The sequence below is a fragment of the Anoplopoma fimbria genome, chromosome 14 (assembly GCF_027596085.1).
Source record: "Anoplopoma fimbria isolate UVic2021 breed Golden Eagle Sablefish chromosome 14, Afim_UVic_2022, whole genome shotgun sequence".
Lineage (NCBI taxonomy): Eukaryota > Metazoa > Chordata > Actinopteri > Perciformes > Anoplopomatidae > Anoplopoma > Anoplopoma fimbria.
Genome location: NC_072462.1, coordinates 228,567 through 244,982, shown reverse-complemented (window position 1 = coordinate 244,982; position 16,416 = coordinate 228,567). Strand labels below are relative to the sequence as shown.

Here is a 16,416-nt window from a genome sequence, read left to right as displayed (position 1 = left end):
ACTCTTTCAGTGGAACAGCGCTGATCGATTCAGGATTCAGGAGGCTGATACCAATTCATAATTCATGAAGTTCACTCACATTTATTATATTTTACAATCAGCTGACAGATTTCTTGAGAGTTGAGAAATGAACTCATCGCTGCTCTCCGGTGGACAGAAGAGGAATAATGACATTATTATGAAACAAAATCTAAATAGATAAATAAAAAAACAAAAATATTATGAATGAATTACAATGCTATTAAATGTAACAAATAATATAGAAAAGAAACAAATTTCTTTAGCATTTCTGCTTCTTTATGCAAATGAGGTCGCTGTCATTCAAAGTGAGTCATGGGCTCAGCTCTTCTCCTATTGGTTGATTGACAGAGTTAATTATCAACTCCAGCCTTCAACCCAAAAAGAATCAGTGCATCAATAAATGAATTCATGATACATAAGTAAATGAATTAAATGAACTGAAGAATACATTTATTGATGATTTATGAAGGTTTGGTCCTCAGTAGACGTATCAGGTTTTATGATAATGTATAAACGTTGTGGACTATAAAGAACCATCTTGTTCTCTGAGATGTAATGGAGTAAAAGTATGAAGTATCGGAATAGAAACATGAAGTACAAGTACCTCAGAGTTGTACTTAGGTTCAGTTGTTGAGTAAATGTACCTCGTTACACTCATTTGTCCTGATAGAAGTGAAGAGAGTCTCTGTTGAGGATTCAGTGCTGGCCTGGTCCCTGGTGCTGGTCTGGTCTGTGATGATGGTCTGGTCCCCGGTGCTGGTCTGGTCTGTGATGATGGTCTGGTCCCTGGTGCTGGTCTGGTCTGTGATGATGGTCTGGTCCCTGGTGCTGGTCTGGTCTGTGATGATGGTCTGGTCCCTGGTGCTGGTCTGGTCTGTGATGATGGTCTGGTCTGTGATGATGGTCTGGTCCCTGGTGCTGGTCTGGTCTGTGATGATGGTCTGGTCCCTGGTACTGGTCTGGTCTGTGATGATGGTCTGGTCTGTGATGATGGTCTGGTCCCTGGTGATGGTCTGGTCCCTGGTCCTGAAACCAGTGGTTTGTTCCCGTCTAGGAAACACAGCTCTTATTGTGAAAAGCTGGTCTTGAATGAGTCTTGAACAAACTGCTGCTCATCAGCTGATTCTAACACCGCTGTCAGAGGGAGAGGTGCATTGTGGGAGAACCAAATGTGGGAGTGTTGGTGAGTACCAGTGAGTACTGGTGAGTACTGATGAGTACTGAGTTCTGGTCCGGTGAGTTCTGGTCCAGCTCTGGATGAGTTCTATCAGGTTCTTTTATCAACTCAACTTCAACGTGCCTCCTTCAAACTCCCCCCCCCCCCGGACTTGGTTCAACCCATGACATCATTGATGATGTAAACAGGAGGTGGTGAAGAAAACAGGAGATTAATCAATCAACAATAACTGAAGTTAAAATGATCAATAAATAAATGACTCATATTAATATCAATAATGATAACAACGTTCTGTCAGAGATCCTGAGCTCAGCGTTGTTCTCCTCTCTCATGTTCTGGATTGTTTCCTCTCTTATTGATGAAAGGCTTCCATCAGAACCAGGAATCAAACCGGCGGTGACCCTGAACGTCAGACCAGAACCTGGAGGCTCAGAGTCCAGACCCTCTGAAGTCCTGTTGTTGTTCCTCTCACTGTGATTATTTCTCCACGTCTTCTAGAACCTCGTCCTCTGACACCTTCATCCACTTTACATTAAAGTGACTCAATGTCACAAACAACCAAAGAATCTGACAAAATAAGAAGATGCCCTTCAAAATAAAAGTATCTGCTAAATCCTCAGAGGCCTTAAGAAGAGTTTGAACATCGGTTTAAGATAATTATTTTACCATGATACAGAAATGACTTGATAAACTTCAATTAATGACATTCTTATGATGTGATTCTTAAACAGGCCCTATTATGATATTATCTCTATTATATCATATATATATATATATACATATATACATATATACATATATACATACAGCGGGTAAAATAAGTATTGAACACGTCACCATATTTCTCAGTAAATATATTTCTAAAGGTGCTATTGACATGAAATTTTCACCAGATGTCGGTAACAACCCAAGTAATCCATACATACAAAGACAACCAAACAAATAAGTTCAGAAATTAAGTTATATGTAATAAAATGGAATGACACAGGGAAAAAGTATTGAAAACATGAAGAAAGGGAGGTGCAAAAAGGCATGGAAAGCCAAGACAGCAGCTGAAATCTATCAGTAATTAGAAAGCAGTCCTGCACCTTGTCAGTGCAAATGAATATCAGCTGGTTCAGTCCCACCTGATGGCCTATAAAAAGGTGTCTCATTACTAAGGTGTCACACAAGAAACATCTCATGATGGGTAAAAGCAAAGAGCTCTCTCAAGACCTTCACAACCTTATTGTTGCAGAACATACTGATGGCATTGGTTCCAGAAGGATTTCTAAACTTCTGAATGTTCCAGTGAGCACTGTTGGGGCCATAATCCGGAAGTGGAAAGAACATCATTTCACCATAAACCGGCCACGACCAGGTGCTCCTCGCAAGATTTCTGACAGAGGAGTGAAAAGAATTATCAGAAGAGTTGTCCAAGAGCCAAGGAGCACTAGTGGAGAGCTTCAGAAAGACCTGGAATCAGCAGGGACAATTGTTTCAAAGAAAACAATAAGTAATGCATCAACCGCCGTGGCCTGTATGCACGCTCACCACGCAAGACTCCACTGCTGAAGAAAAGCATGTTGAAGCTCGTTTAAAGTTTGCTGCACAACATTTAGACAAGCCTGTGAAATACTGGGAGAATATAGTCTGGTCAGATGAGACCAACATGGAACTCTTTGGATGCCATAATACACACCATGTTTGGAGGCCAAATGGCACTGCACATCACCCCAAAAACACCAGACCAACAGTGAAGTTTGGAGGTGGAACATCATGGTGTGGGGCTGTTTTTCAGCATACGGCACTGGCAAACTTCATATAGTTGAAGGAAGGATGAATGGAAAAATGTACCGAGACATTCTTGATAAAAATCTGCTGCCATCTAGCAGGATGATGAAGATGAAACGAGGGTGGACATTTCAGCAAGACAATGATCCCAAACACACAGCCAAGGAAACTCTCCATTGGTTTCAGAAAAAGAAAATAAAGCTGCTAGAATGGCCCAGCCAATCACCTGACCTGAATCCAATAGAAACTCTATGGAAAGAACTAAAGATCAGAGTTCATAGAAGAGGAACACGGAACCTTCAAGATCTGAAGACTGTTTGTGTGGAAGAATGGGCCAAAATCACACCTGAGCAATGCATGCCACTAGTTTCTCCACAGGAGGCGTCTTGAAGCTGTCATTACCAACAAAGGCTTCTGTACCAAGTATTAAATACATTTCAGTAAGCGTGTTCAATACTTTTTCCCTGTGTCATTCCATTCTATTACACATAAATTAATTTCTGAACTTATTTGTTTGGTTTTCTTTGTATGTATGGATTACTTGGGTTGTTACCGACATCTGGTGAAAAATTCATGTCAACAGCACCTTTAGAAATATATTTACTGAGAAAAATGGTGACGTGTTCAATACTTATTTTACCCGCTGTATATACATATATACATACATCGTATGATCTGACTCCTGATCCCTCTGTTCCCTCCAGATGTGTGTGCGTGCGATTCTGAGCTGGGTTCCCCCGGATGGAGGGAACCTCTGGACTGTGTCCGAGCCTCTGAACTGTGCAACCAGAACAGCCAGTGCAGCTCCCGGTACCGGATCATGCGGCAGTGCCTCTCCGGGGGGGACAAGGAGCGCAGCGCCATGCTGGCCTCCAAGGAGTGCCAGGGGGCGCTGGAGGTGCTGCAGGACTCACCGCTGTACGACTGCCGCTGCAAGAGAGGCATGAAGAAGGAGCTGCAGTGTCTGCAGAACTACTGGAGCATCCACATGGGCCTGAGTGAGGGTGAGTCCAGAACACCACTTCCTGTTGACTTCCTGTTGGCTTCCTGTTGACTTCCTGTTGACTTCCTGTCGGCTTCCTGTTGGCTTCCTGTTGGCTTCCTGTTGGCTTCCTGTTGACTTCTTGTTGACTTCCTGTCGGCTTCCTGTTGACTTCCTGTTGACTTCCTGTTGACTTCCTGTTGGCTTCCTGTTGACTTCCTGTTGGCTTCCTGTTGACTTCCTGTCTGTGGTTTGAGAGCTGAACCTCTGAGCGGTGTAAGAGAACCTCACACAGACGGGTCTGATCGATGGTTTCTGTTTGAATGTGGACTGATGTGGACTGAAGTGGACTGATGTGGAGTGAAGTGGACTGATGTGGACTGATGTGGACTGAAGTGGACTGAAGTGGACTGAAAGCAGAGTGTTGATCCTTGTACTCTCATTTAAAGGTGTTGAGGAATATAAAGTACTCTGAAACCTTCAGGGTCTCCAGAGGAGAAATGTGAGGTCTGATCAGTGTCTGCTGACTCAGGTGATGTCACCTGAGTCAGCAGACACTGATGTTTTTAGGAAGCTGGTTTGGACATCTCTGTTTCTAATGCATGGATAATCACAATGTAGTACTATCATATAAAGCACTATGTTACAGTAGTGTACTATCATATAAAGCACTATGTTACAGTAGTGTACTATCATATAAAGCACTATGTTACAGTAGTGTACTATCATATAAAGCACTATGTTACAGTAGTGTACTATCATATCACTATGTTACAGTAGTGTACTATCATATAAAGCACTATGTTACAGTAGTGTACTATCATATAAAGCACTATGTTACAGTAGTGTTCTTTCTTTTACTTCATCTTTTCTGTGTTCTACTCACCTGGCTAACGTCAGTGGTTCAGGTCCCACTGCTGGTCCTGCACTGTGTTCTCTGTCTGTCAGCACACACACACACACACACACACACACACACACACACACACACACACACACACACACACACACACACACACACACACACTTGGCCGGTTGGCTGGCCTAGTTTGGGTCTCAGCAGTGGCAGAGCTCATTAAGAGCCTCTCTCTTTGTTCTCCGTTCCACTAAGGATGTCTCTGTAGTGCCAGCAATGCTAGCAAAGCCTCTGCATTCACACACACACACACACACACACACACACACACACACACACACACACACACACACACACACACACACACACACACACACACACACACACACACACTTGGCGGCCACACACAGGACGTACTTTTCAGCTGGATGAAGTTTACAAAAACACAAACTCATTGTCTCAGACGTCTGTAACAAACTGTAGCAGCAGAAGTCTTCAACTGTTCAAGGACACTAAGCCTGGTGCCTTTGTGTCTCTGTGTGTGTCTCTGTGTGTGTGTCTCTGTGTGTGTTTCTATGTGTGTGTGTGTGTGTGTGTGTGTGTGTGTGTCTGTGTGTGTGTGTGTGTGTGTGTGTGTGTGTGTGTGTGTGTGCAGTCAGTACCGACTCCCAGTGTTCAGCAGCTGTTATAAAACATTCACAGTGTTTTTGTCTGATTGTCAGTGAACGCAGCAGGACGCTGAGTGAAGACCTCCTGATGTTGGAGTTTAGTTTTCTAGAGGACGTGAATATTAATGACATTCAGGACATGAAGCTTTGTGAACTTAACGTTTTATTTCATTCTATATCTGTGTTTTCTTTTCTGTATGAACTTTATATTAATTTGGCGGTTCCTTCTTCTACTCATCATCCAAAGAGACTAACAGGAAGTACATTCAGTACATGAACTTCATCAAGTGTGCAGAGTACTTCAGTACTACATCCTAATACACTGAACATATTACGTTTGTATCTCGATTATTGTATTCCTTTGTCTTTATTGTTATTGTTAATATTGATTTGGAGTGTTGATCTATAAATGATCTTCACTTGTCTTGAGAGAAGATGATCATTTAGAGATCAGTGAAATCTAAAACCGTGTTTCTGATGGATAATATTAAAAACTAAACTATGTTTCTGATGGATAATATTAAAAACTAAACTATGTTTCTGATGGATAATATTAAAAACTAAACTATGTTTCTGATGGATAATATTAAAAACTAAACTATGTTTCTGATGGATAATATTAAAAACTAAACTATGTTTCCCTCTTAACTTAAGGCCAGATGTAGATGAGTTTCCGTATGAAGCAGCTTTGAGTCTTAGCTCATCAAACCACCGGCTGGGACTCGCCAGCTATCTGTGTGCTGATAGGTGCAGCTTGATTACAAAGAAGCTTATAATGATCTTTATTTCTCAGAGGAGGTTCTTCTGCGGCTTCTTTAATTACATTACAGATTATTTTCTATACGTCGGAAACTTTCAGTTCAAACATCCAGCTATATTTTCTCTTTCATGTGACGATGAACAAAGGAGTTTTTCCAGCACTGCTTCTCTGTCTCTCATTCATGCATGCATATTTAACAAGGCAGAAGAGGATTTGTTGGCTTTTCAGCTTAAAACTTCTAATAGAATCCAGAGAGGAAGAACAGGGGAGACCGAAATAATTCACAAGTTTCTGTGCGTCCGGGGTTAGAGATGATGAAAACAGCTCGGATTAGGATTAAGAAGAAGGATTAAAAATTCAAGAAGACAAAGTTTGGTTAGCTCTAGAAAGCAGACCGACTCTTACCGGAGTTAAGCGTTGGCTCTTTATCCTTAACGATGATAACACAGTTTATTTATATATCACCTCTCAGAAGCAACGTGACAAAGAAAGAAAATCAACCAGAGAAACCAGTTCATCAGAATTCTAACATGTGCAGTTTATTAAAGGTCACCTCGTGTGGAGCTGTTTTAAGAACAGATGATATTTGTTCCTCAGGCAGCTTGATCCAGATCTGGGGACTAAAGGGGGATCCCCTCTAGTCTTAAACCTGGTCTTAGTTCTGGACACAGGAACAGCTCGTAGGTTCAGGCTCAACAGCGGTCGGTGAGAACTCTGAAATGAAGAAGTAACGTGTTCTCGGTTCTGGTTTTAGTTCAACCAGCTGCTTTTTCTAGTTAGAGGCTGTCCAATGAGTCCTGGTTCTTAAAGACCTCCTGACTCATCAGACTGGACCTAGTTGAACCCTGCAGCACTGCACATGGAGATGCACATTCCAGACATAAAGTGTATTAATAATGGACACTTTTTAGAAGAGGATGGACATCCTGCACATATCGGCCTGAGAGACAAAGTTATGAAACAATTAAAAACAATAATGCATAACTCATTAGAAGATCAAATGAACGTTACTGAAAGAGAGTGCAAGAAATAAAGACAAAAAGAAACAAATAATGAAGTTTAAAAACTTTGTTCTACTCATTATTCTGTAGTTGAGATTTGAGAGATTTAAATAATGAATGTTTTAGCCATAAACTTCTGACATAACTGTATAATGTGGTGCTGACATTATTGTCGTACAAAGCAGAGTTCACTTGTCGTCTTCAGGCCTTTAAACAGAAGCAGACTGACCTCTGTACACTGTGTATGATGTCACAACTCTCCTCAGCCAATCAGCAGACCTTTGGCTGATAAAGAGTCTTGACTGACAGCAGCTTAGAAGGTGTTGGAGAGGAGGAGGAGATGACTAATGAGCTGAGCGACAGGAAATGAGCTGTCTGGAGACGGAGAACGGGGGACGTTCTTCTAACCTTTTAGTCTTTCTTTCTTCTCTTTCTTCTTTGAGGACGGTCCCTCAGGACTCAGCAGACGAGATACTCATGATAACACCTGACTGAGATGGAAGAGGTGGTATACTGACCAGAAAGAGAAGCACAGAGACTTCTACAGTGAGACACAAAACGACCACAAAGAAACACAAAAAACAACCCAGAACAACTACAAAGAGACTCAAACGACCATAAAGAGAGCAAACACAACCACAAAGACATGCAAAATGAGCATAAAAGCACTAAACGGCCTAAAAGAGACACAGAATGACTACAAAGAGAAACAAAATGACTACAAAGAGACACAAAATGACTACAAAGAGACACAGAATGACCACAGAGATGCAAAATGACCACAAAGAGACACAAACGACTACGGAGAGACCTAAGGCAGAACAAAGCGACACAGAAAGAGCAAACAGAGACCCAAAACGACTAGAGAGAGATGCACATGGAGCTGGTGGATCCGTGGTCACATCATATTTATGACCCCCCGTCTGAGTGAAGGGGTTGGGAGGTTCATCACGGTTCTTTAACAGACAGGTTCTCTGGTGTCTCCTCATCCAGGATTCATCTCCTCCGCTGTGAGAACCCATGTTCCTCTCCTGTTCCTCAGCAGCAGACTGTCATTGAGGTAAACATCTGGATCAGGAGGCTGAGACGCTGGTCTCTCTCCTGCTGCCCTACTTTATCCTTCAGCCTGTTCTTACATCTGAACCTCGTCTCTTCCAGCTTCATGAAAGCTCATCATCCTCCTCATTTCTGTCCTGTTTGCACTCTTCTTCACGCTGATTTCAAACATTGTTCAGCTGCCTGCAGGCGACACAGAGAAGCAATACTCACTGATACACAACTTACTGATGGAACGGTATTTATCGTTTCAATACTTACTAAGTCTCAAAACAGCAAACAGACAGGAAGCAGCAGAGAAACTGAAAATATATATTTATACATCTAATGTGTGAAGAGAAGGAGGTGAAGCTGGAGAGAGCAAAGCTCACAGGAAACAGAACAGTCAGCACAGGAAACAGAATAGTCAGCACAGGAAACAGAACAGTCAGCACAGGAAACAGAACAGTCAGCACAGGAAACAGAATAGTCAGCACATGAAACAGAACAGTCAGCACAGGAAACAGAGAACAGTCAGCACAGGAAACAGAGAACAGTCAGCACAGGAAACAGAGAACAGTCAGCACAGGAAACAGAACAGTTAGCACAGGAAACAGAGAACAGTCAGCACAGGAAGCAGAGAACAGTCAGCACAGGAAGCAGAGAACAGTCAGCACAGGAAACAGAGAAGAGTCAGCACAGGAAACAGAGAAGAGTCAGCCAAGGAAACATTATGGAATGATAGAAATGTGTTTATTCATTAGCAGATTTCAGTTTGACTCTTTTCATATTCAGGTTATGATCAATACATTTACTTTACAAATAAAACAGGATCAAACCTCTGGTCATCTGGTTCCTCATGTTCTCTCTGTTCATTCAGTGGATCTCATAGTGGATCTCATAGTGGACCTCATAGTGGATCTCATAGTGGATCTCATAGTAGATCTCATAGTGGACCTCATAGACTCTCTGAGGCTTTTGTCGTCCCGTTTCCACTGTTTCTTCTGACCAACCGTCTCGTATCCAGAAGACAAAAGAGATGTACAAGACTTTCATTTATCACAAATCTGCGTCTCTTTTGGTCAGATTATAATTTTGATTACAGTTCATCTTTGTTCCAGGCCTCATGTGGATCAGGTCGGTCCTCCGGTCTTGTTATTCATCGTGTATGTAGTATTTGATCGTATGTGTAGAAATGGCTGTAGCTGTTTTATCTCTTGTTGCTTTTATAATCCATCCATCCATCCATTTTCGTCCGCTTATCCGGGGCCGGGTCGCGGGGGCAGCAAGCTAAGAAGGGTCCCGTTCTCCGTCTCCAACACTTTCCAGCTCCTCCTGGGGAACCCCGAGGCGTTCCCAGGCCAGACGAGATATATAATCCCTCCAGCGTGTTCTGGGTCTACCCCGGGGCCTCTTACCAGTTGGACGTGCCTGGAAAACCTCTAAAGGGAGGCGTCCAGGAGGATCCTGATCAGATGTTGAACCACCTCAGCTGGCCCCTTTCGACGCAAAGGAGCAGCGGCTCTACTCCGAGCTCCCTCCGGATGTCTGAGCTCCTCACCCTCTCTCTAAGGCTGAGCTCTTCACCCTCTCTCTAAGGCTGAGCTCCTCACCCTCTCTCTGAGGCTGAGCTCCTCACCCTCTCTCTAAGGCTGAGCTCCTCACCCTCTCTCTAAGGCTGAGCTCCTCACCCTCTCTCTAAGGCTGAGCTCCTCACCCTCTCTCTAAGGCTGAGCTCCTCACCCTCTCTCTAAGACTGAGCTCCTCACCCTCTCTCTAAGGCTGAGCTCCTCACCCTCTCTCTAAGGCTGAGCTCCTCACCCTCTCTCTAAGGCTGAGCTCCTCACCCTCTCTCTAAGGCTGAGCTCCTCACTCTCTCTCTAAGGCTGAGCTCCTCACCCTCTCTCTAAGACTGAGCTCCTCACCCTCTCTCTAAGACTGAGCTCCTCATCCTCTCTCTAAGGCTGAGCTCCTCACCCTCTCTCTAAGACTGAGCTCCTCACCCTCTCTCTAAGGCTGAGCCCAGCCACCCTACGAAGGAAGCTCATTTCGGCCACTTGTATTCGCGATCTCATTCTTTCGGTCACTACCCAAAGCTCATGACCATAGGTGAGGGTCACTACCCAAAGCTCATGACCATAGGTGAGGGTCACTACCTAAAGCTCATGACCATAGGTGAGGGTCACTACCTAAAGCTCATGACCATAGGTGAGGGTTGGAACGTAGATGGACTGGTAAATTGAGAGCTTTGCCTTACGGCTAAGCTCCTTCTTCACCACAACGGTCCGGTACAACGCCTGCATCACTGCTGACGCTGCACCGAACCGCCTGTCCATCTCCCGCTCCATTTTACCCTCACTCGTGAATAAGATCCCGAGATACTTTAACTCCCTCGCTTGGGGCAGTGACTCACTCCCAACCCAGAGGGTGCAATCCACCGTTTTCTGGAAGAGAACCATGGCCTCAGACTTGGAGGTACTGACTCTCATCCCGACCGCTTCACACTTGGCTGTAAACCGCCCCAGTGCATGCTGAAGGTCACGTTCTGAAGAAGCCAACAGAACCACATCATCTGCAAAAAGCAGGGATGCGATTCTGAGGTCCCCAAACCGGAAACTCTCCTCCCCCCGGCTGTGCCTTGAAATCCTGTCCATGAAAATCACAAACAGGATTGGTGACAATGGGCAGCCCTGGCAGAGGCCAACACGCACTGGGAACAAGCTCGACTTTGTGCCGAGTATCCGGACACAGCTCTCACTTTGGTCATACAAGGACCGAATGGCTTGTAGTAACGAACCAGGTACCCCATATTCCCGCAGTACCCCCCACAGGACTCCCCGAGGGACACGGTCGAAGGCCTTCTCCAAGTCCACAAAACACATGTAGACTGGATGAGCAAACTCCCATGCACCCTCCAACAGACCTGCAAGGGTAAAGAGCTGGTCCACCGTTCCGCTTTTATAATAATATTTATAATATATTTTAGTGTATAATATAGTATATTTATTTATATTGTAACTGTAGCTGCTGTTATCACACAGGAGACATGTGACCATGTGTGGTCAGATCATCACACAGTGGATACTTCCACTGGTTATCTGTGTTTAAGAGCCTGTTCAACATCTCCAACCATCAGATATCGGTTAGGATCACCATGTATGTGATCACCTCGGTGTAAATGTGACACATTGAATTCCAAACAGCAGCAGGATGCCCTGTAACCTGCATATTATCATACAGACATTTAATATGAACGGGCCTCAGACATTAGAATACATTTAGAAGATTCTGTTTATTTCCTCAAGAAACACATTTGAATTGTTCTCACATCCGTTCAGTAGCACGTCAGGCTGTAACACATGGTTCATGGTTAATCATGGTGTTTGGGTGGTGAAGTGTTGGTTTCTTGGTGATTCCGGTCCGTCTCTGAAACAATTCACCTGTTCTTTAAACATGGGGCTGTGGGAGGAAAACAGGAAACCAGGAGACATTTCAGATGGACTTCAGAGCTGTTCACAGTAAAAACCTTCCTCTGCATGAAAAGTCTCCTCCACAGAGAATCAGAGGAGGAAGAGACAGAAATAGAAGCAGAGACGTAGATTACTAACCTTATTACAAAATAAAAGCCCTCAGGATGGACCGATGACATGAAACAAAGAGAAACTTCTCTTCCTCACAGAGCGTCTTTAAAAAGTGACTCAGCACTTCAGCAGATGAGTCGGCAGAGTGAGTTCAGTGTGTGAGAGCAGAGACAGTCAGGTTAAAGATGGATATAATGGATTTCCTCTGAAATCGATTTGATACACTCATCTTTGCTAGAAACAGTTTTCATTGATTGATCAGACAAACATAACTCTGAACAGCTGGGACTAAATGAGCAGAACAGAAACTGTTGGCCTCATCAAAGCATGACGGATGATCCCACTGCACACATTGTTCTCAGAAAAACAAGTATTCAATCTGACTGAGGAGTCTGGCTGAGACTCGAGGGGGGCTTTAGAGATCTGCTCAGGGATTGGTCGGATCGGTCCCATCGGTCATCAGTAGCTCTCTGCTCTGAGCTCCTGGTGAGACCAAAGCATCCGACGGGTCAAACGGCTCTGGTTCCTGCTGTGACTGCTGTTTCCGTGGTTACTGTAAAGTACAACGCTCAGCACAGTGAGAGAGGGAGGCCGTCAGCTGACTGACCTCTAAGGGTCAGAGGAAGTAAAACTGGAGAACTCAGTGGATTTCTAGAATTCAGAACTGCTTTTCTCATCTGTGCTGCTTGTGATACTATTATTAGACACACTAGCAGCTGAGGAGGACTCTCATGTTGACAGCAAGTTTAGAATTTCACATTCCTATCAGTGATCAGCTCTCACAGCAGTCGATACTTTAATAATGAACCACGCCATGTTTGTGTTTGTATCAGATGGTAACCTCCGGTTCTTTAAAGTGAAGTCACAGCTTCCTGTGTTAAAGCTGCATTCTCGGCGACTCCTCTGGTTGTATAGAAGTCTATGAGAAAATGACTCTACTTCTCTCTTGATTTATTCCCTCAGTAAACATTGTAAACATGAGTTTATGGTCTCAATCTCTAGTTTCAAGTCTTCTTCAATACAGCATGATGTTCATTTAGTAAATGATGCTCCATTTAGAGTCAAACAGACCATAAAGCAGGGGATGCTTGGGTATGCTTCCCTATTTTCATCTGACAACTTTAAATATTTCATTTGATTTTTAGTTTTTGAAGGTGTACTGAAACAATTTGTTTGCCCCCAAAATGTTTTATTCTGCATTTGGTTGGACTAGGGTTAGGGTTAGGGTTAGCCCAAAAAAAAAGATTACGACAACCCCAAAATCAAGATTGCAACTGGCCAAAAACCAAGATGGCGACTGTCAAAAAGTCAAACTCGAGGTTTCAAAAAGTCCACAAACCAACATGTGACTAAGTCCACTTGTTAAATCGTGTCTATGACTTACATCCAGCAGTAGGATGGGTAAAGTTATAATAATCTCCAGACTGCATGTTTTATGGTGAAATGTTTCTTCTACATTTAGTGCGTTTACACTGGTTTTTGCTTCTTCAATCAACACATCAACTTTCTTGATCAGCATCTTTGTTAAACCCGTGGTTAAGATTTGGGAGGTGTACGTCGGTTCCTCTATGACATTCTGCATCTGGTTACCCATAATTCCTGTCTTACAGAGACACGTACATCCAGCTTCATGATCCTCAAACACTGGTCTAGGCTGCTTTTTATGTATTTAACCATTTGCTCAGTTATCTAATGGACCCTAAGTGCTAAATGTGTCCTCTGAGAAATCTCTGACCCGTCTGTGACAGCTCTAAAAACGTTGTCTAACCGTCACAGTGCTCGTTTTAGATCGTCATCTTCAGAGTTTGGACCTCACAACAAATGGAAATGCAATTATAAAGTCATTAAAACAATGAAGTGTGAGAGTCAGAGCTCAAGTAAACAGCATTCTAATTATGTTAATGTGATCGACTTGTTAATCAGAATGAACATAAACACTGTGTGGAGCTCAATGATCATTTCTTCATCAACAGATGCCATTTTAACAAATTATTAATAACTATTTTTTATAAAACTGGTGGCTGTTTAAGATGTTTCGATGCTGTTGATTTTCTTAAACATCCATCATCAAATTAATTAATTTCATGTAGATCAAGTAATTATCAAATCTCGTCATCTCAGATACATTAAAATGTTTTTCCATATTATCTCAATAGAAAGCATGTTTCTCTTTAAACATATTTGCTGTTGTAGAATAGTTGTATTCAAACATATTTTTAACACCCATATCTGGCCATGTGCGGATTTAAAAAAATAGACTAAATCCAAAGATGAATTCATGAGTTACCTGTTGAATAAAACATACAGCTTGAAATCATTACATGAGATAAAGAGCTGATGTTTTTACTTTTTTTTGAATTTCTTTCCAAGGCGTGGATCAGAATAAATACATTTATTCTGATCATATTCAGAATTATAATGCAGCTCTGTGGATGTGAGGGATGTGAGGCAGCAGGTGCTTTTACTCCAGAGCTTCTTCTACAGATTCCTCGTGGAAAGATTGTGAGGTAGCTCAGCTAGGTTAAGAACTACCCGGAGCCTTCCTCGTAGCACTTATGGCACTCGTATTAGTTGCTGCACTTACTGTATTCGTATCAGTTCGCTGCACTTATTGAATTTGTATTTGTTTACTGCACTTATCCTATTCGTAGTAGTTTGTAGCACTTACTATATTCGGATTAGTCTGTTGCAATTATTGTTTTCGTAGTAATCTGCCTCTGCACTATACTTTTGCTCTGGCTTATACTTTGAGATGCTTGTTTAAGAAAGGAGATGCACTTATGACTTCTGGTGACTAGTAGTTCTCTTGAATACCTATGTTGAATACACTTCCTGTAAGTCGCTTTGGATAAAAGCGTCTGCTAAATGACTGTAATGTAATGTAATGTAATGTAACAAAACATCCATGAATTATCATTTGATTAAAGACACTATTCACATATTTGTGTTTAGGAGGAGAAAACAAACCTTAAAGTCACATGTTGCCTTAGAACATGCATGAAAACTATATATATATATATAGATATATTATATTAATATTCAGCTTAAGGTAATGAATACATGGTTCACATAGTTAGCATCATTGTTTGAAATCATACTGTTCTAGTTTATTTTTTAACTTCCTGTCTACAGTGAGAGTGTTAATGTGTTGCGTTGTGATCACGTCGCTCCTTCACTGTGACTATGAGCACTTTCTGTAGTGATACTTTACATCCACTTTAACATCACTCGAGGTGAACAGAAGTGGGAGGTGACTGGTTGAGGTGATGAAGGGGCTCTTGAGCTGATGTGACGGGAGCACTGACACACCTGCAGCCGTCACAGGTGAGTGTACCTCAGCTGAGGTCGAGCTGCTCTTGTGGTATTCACAGCTTTTAAGAGACATGGTTCAGTGCCAGCAGCCGAATCCATGAGACCCAGCAGAGACCTGAAGTCTGATGACATCATCACCCACATCACCAACATCACCAACATCACCATCATCACCATCATCACCAACATCACCAACATGACCAACATCACCAACATCACCATCATCACCAACATCACCAACATCACCATCATCACCAACATCACCAACATCACCATCATCACCAACATCACCAACATCACCAACATCACCAACATGACCAACAAAACCATCATCACCAACATCATCATCATCATCATCATCATCATCATCATCATCATCATCATCATCATCACCAACATGACCAACAAAACCATCATCACCAACATGACCAACAAAACCATCATCACCAACATCACCAACATCACCATCATCACCAACATCACCATCATCACCAACATGACCAACAAAACCATCATCACCAACATCACCAACATCACCATCATCATCATCATCATCATCATCAACATGACCAACAAAACCATCATCATCACCAACATCACCAACATGACCAACAAAACCATCATCACCAACATGACCAACAAAACCATCATCACCAACATCACCATCATCACCAACATCACCAACATCACCATCATCACCAACATGACCAACAAAACCATCATCATCATCATCATCATCATCATCATCATCATCATCATCATCATCATCATCATCAACATGACCAACAAAACCATCATCATCATCATCATCATCATCATCACCACCATCATCAACATCATCAACATCACCAACATCATCAACATCACCAACATCACCAACATCATCAACATCACCAACAAAACCATCATCACCAACATGACCAACATCACCATCATCACCAACATCACCATCATCACCAACATGACCAACAAAACCATCATCACCATCATCACCAACATCACCATCATCACCAACATGACCAACATCACCATCATCACCAACATGACCAACAAAACCATCATCACCAACATCACCATCATCACCAACATGACCAACATCACCATCATCACCAACATGACCAACAAAACCATCATCACCAACATCACCATCATCACCAACATGACCAACATCACCATCATCACCAACATGACCAACATCACCAACACGGCCAGGTTCAGTTTGTCCGTCTGAAGCATTACAATGTAGATAA

The 16,416-nt window shown here is 42.7% G+C and overlaps 1 protein-coding gene across 1 annotated transcript in view; it reads left to right on the top strand.

The window, feature by feature from the left end:
- Positions 1 to 1,528: 1,528 nt before the first annotated feature.
- The window catches only part of gfra2b (GDNF family receptor alpha 2b), a 53,390-nt gene continuing 38,502 nt past the window's right edge, over positions 1,529 to 16,416 (top strand). The window contains exons 1-2 of the mRNA XM_054612992.1: positions 1,529 to 1,625; positions 3,676 to 3,975. Coding sequence (XP_054468967.1) covers positions 1,529 to 1,625; positions 3,676 to 3,975 — 397 coding nt within the window. The remainder of the gene's footprint in view (positions 1,626 to 3,675; positions 3,976 to 16,416) is intronic.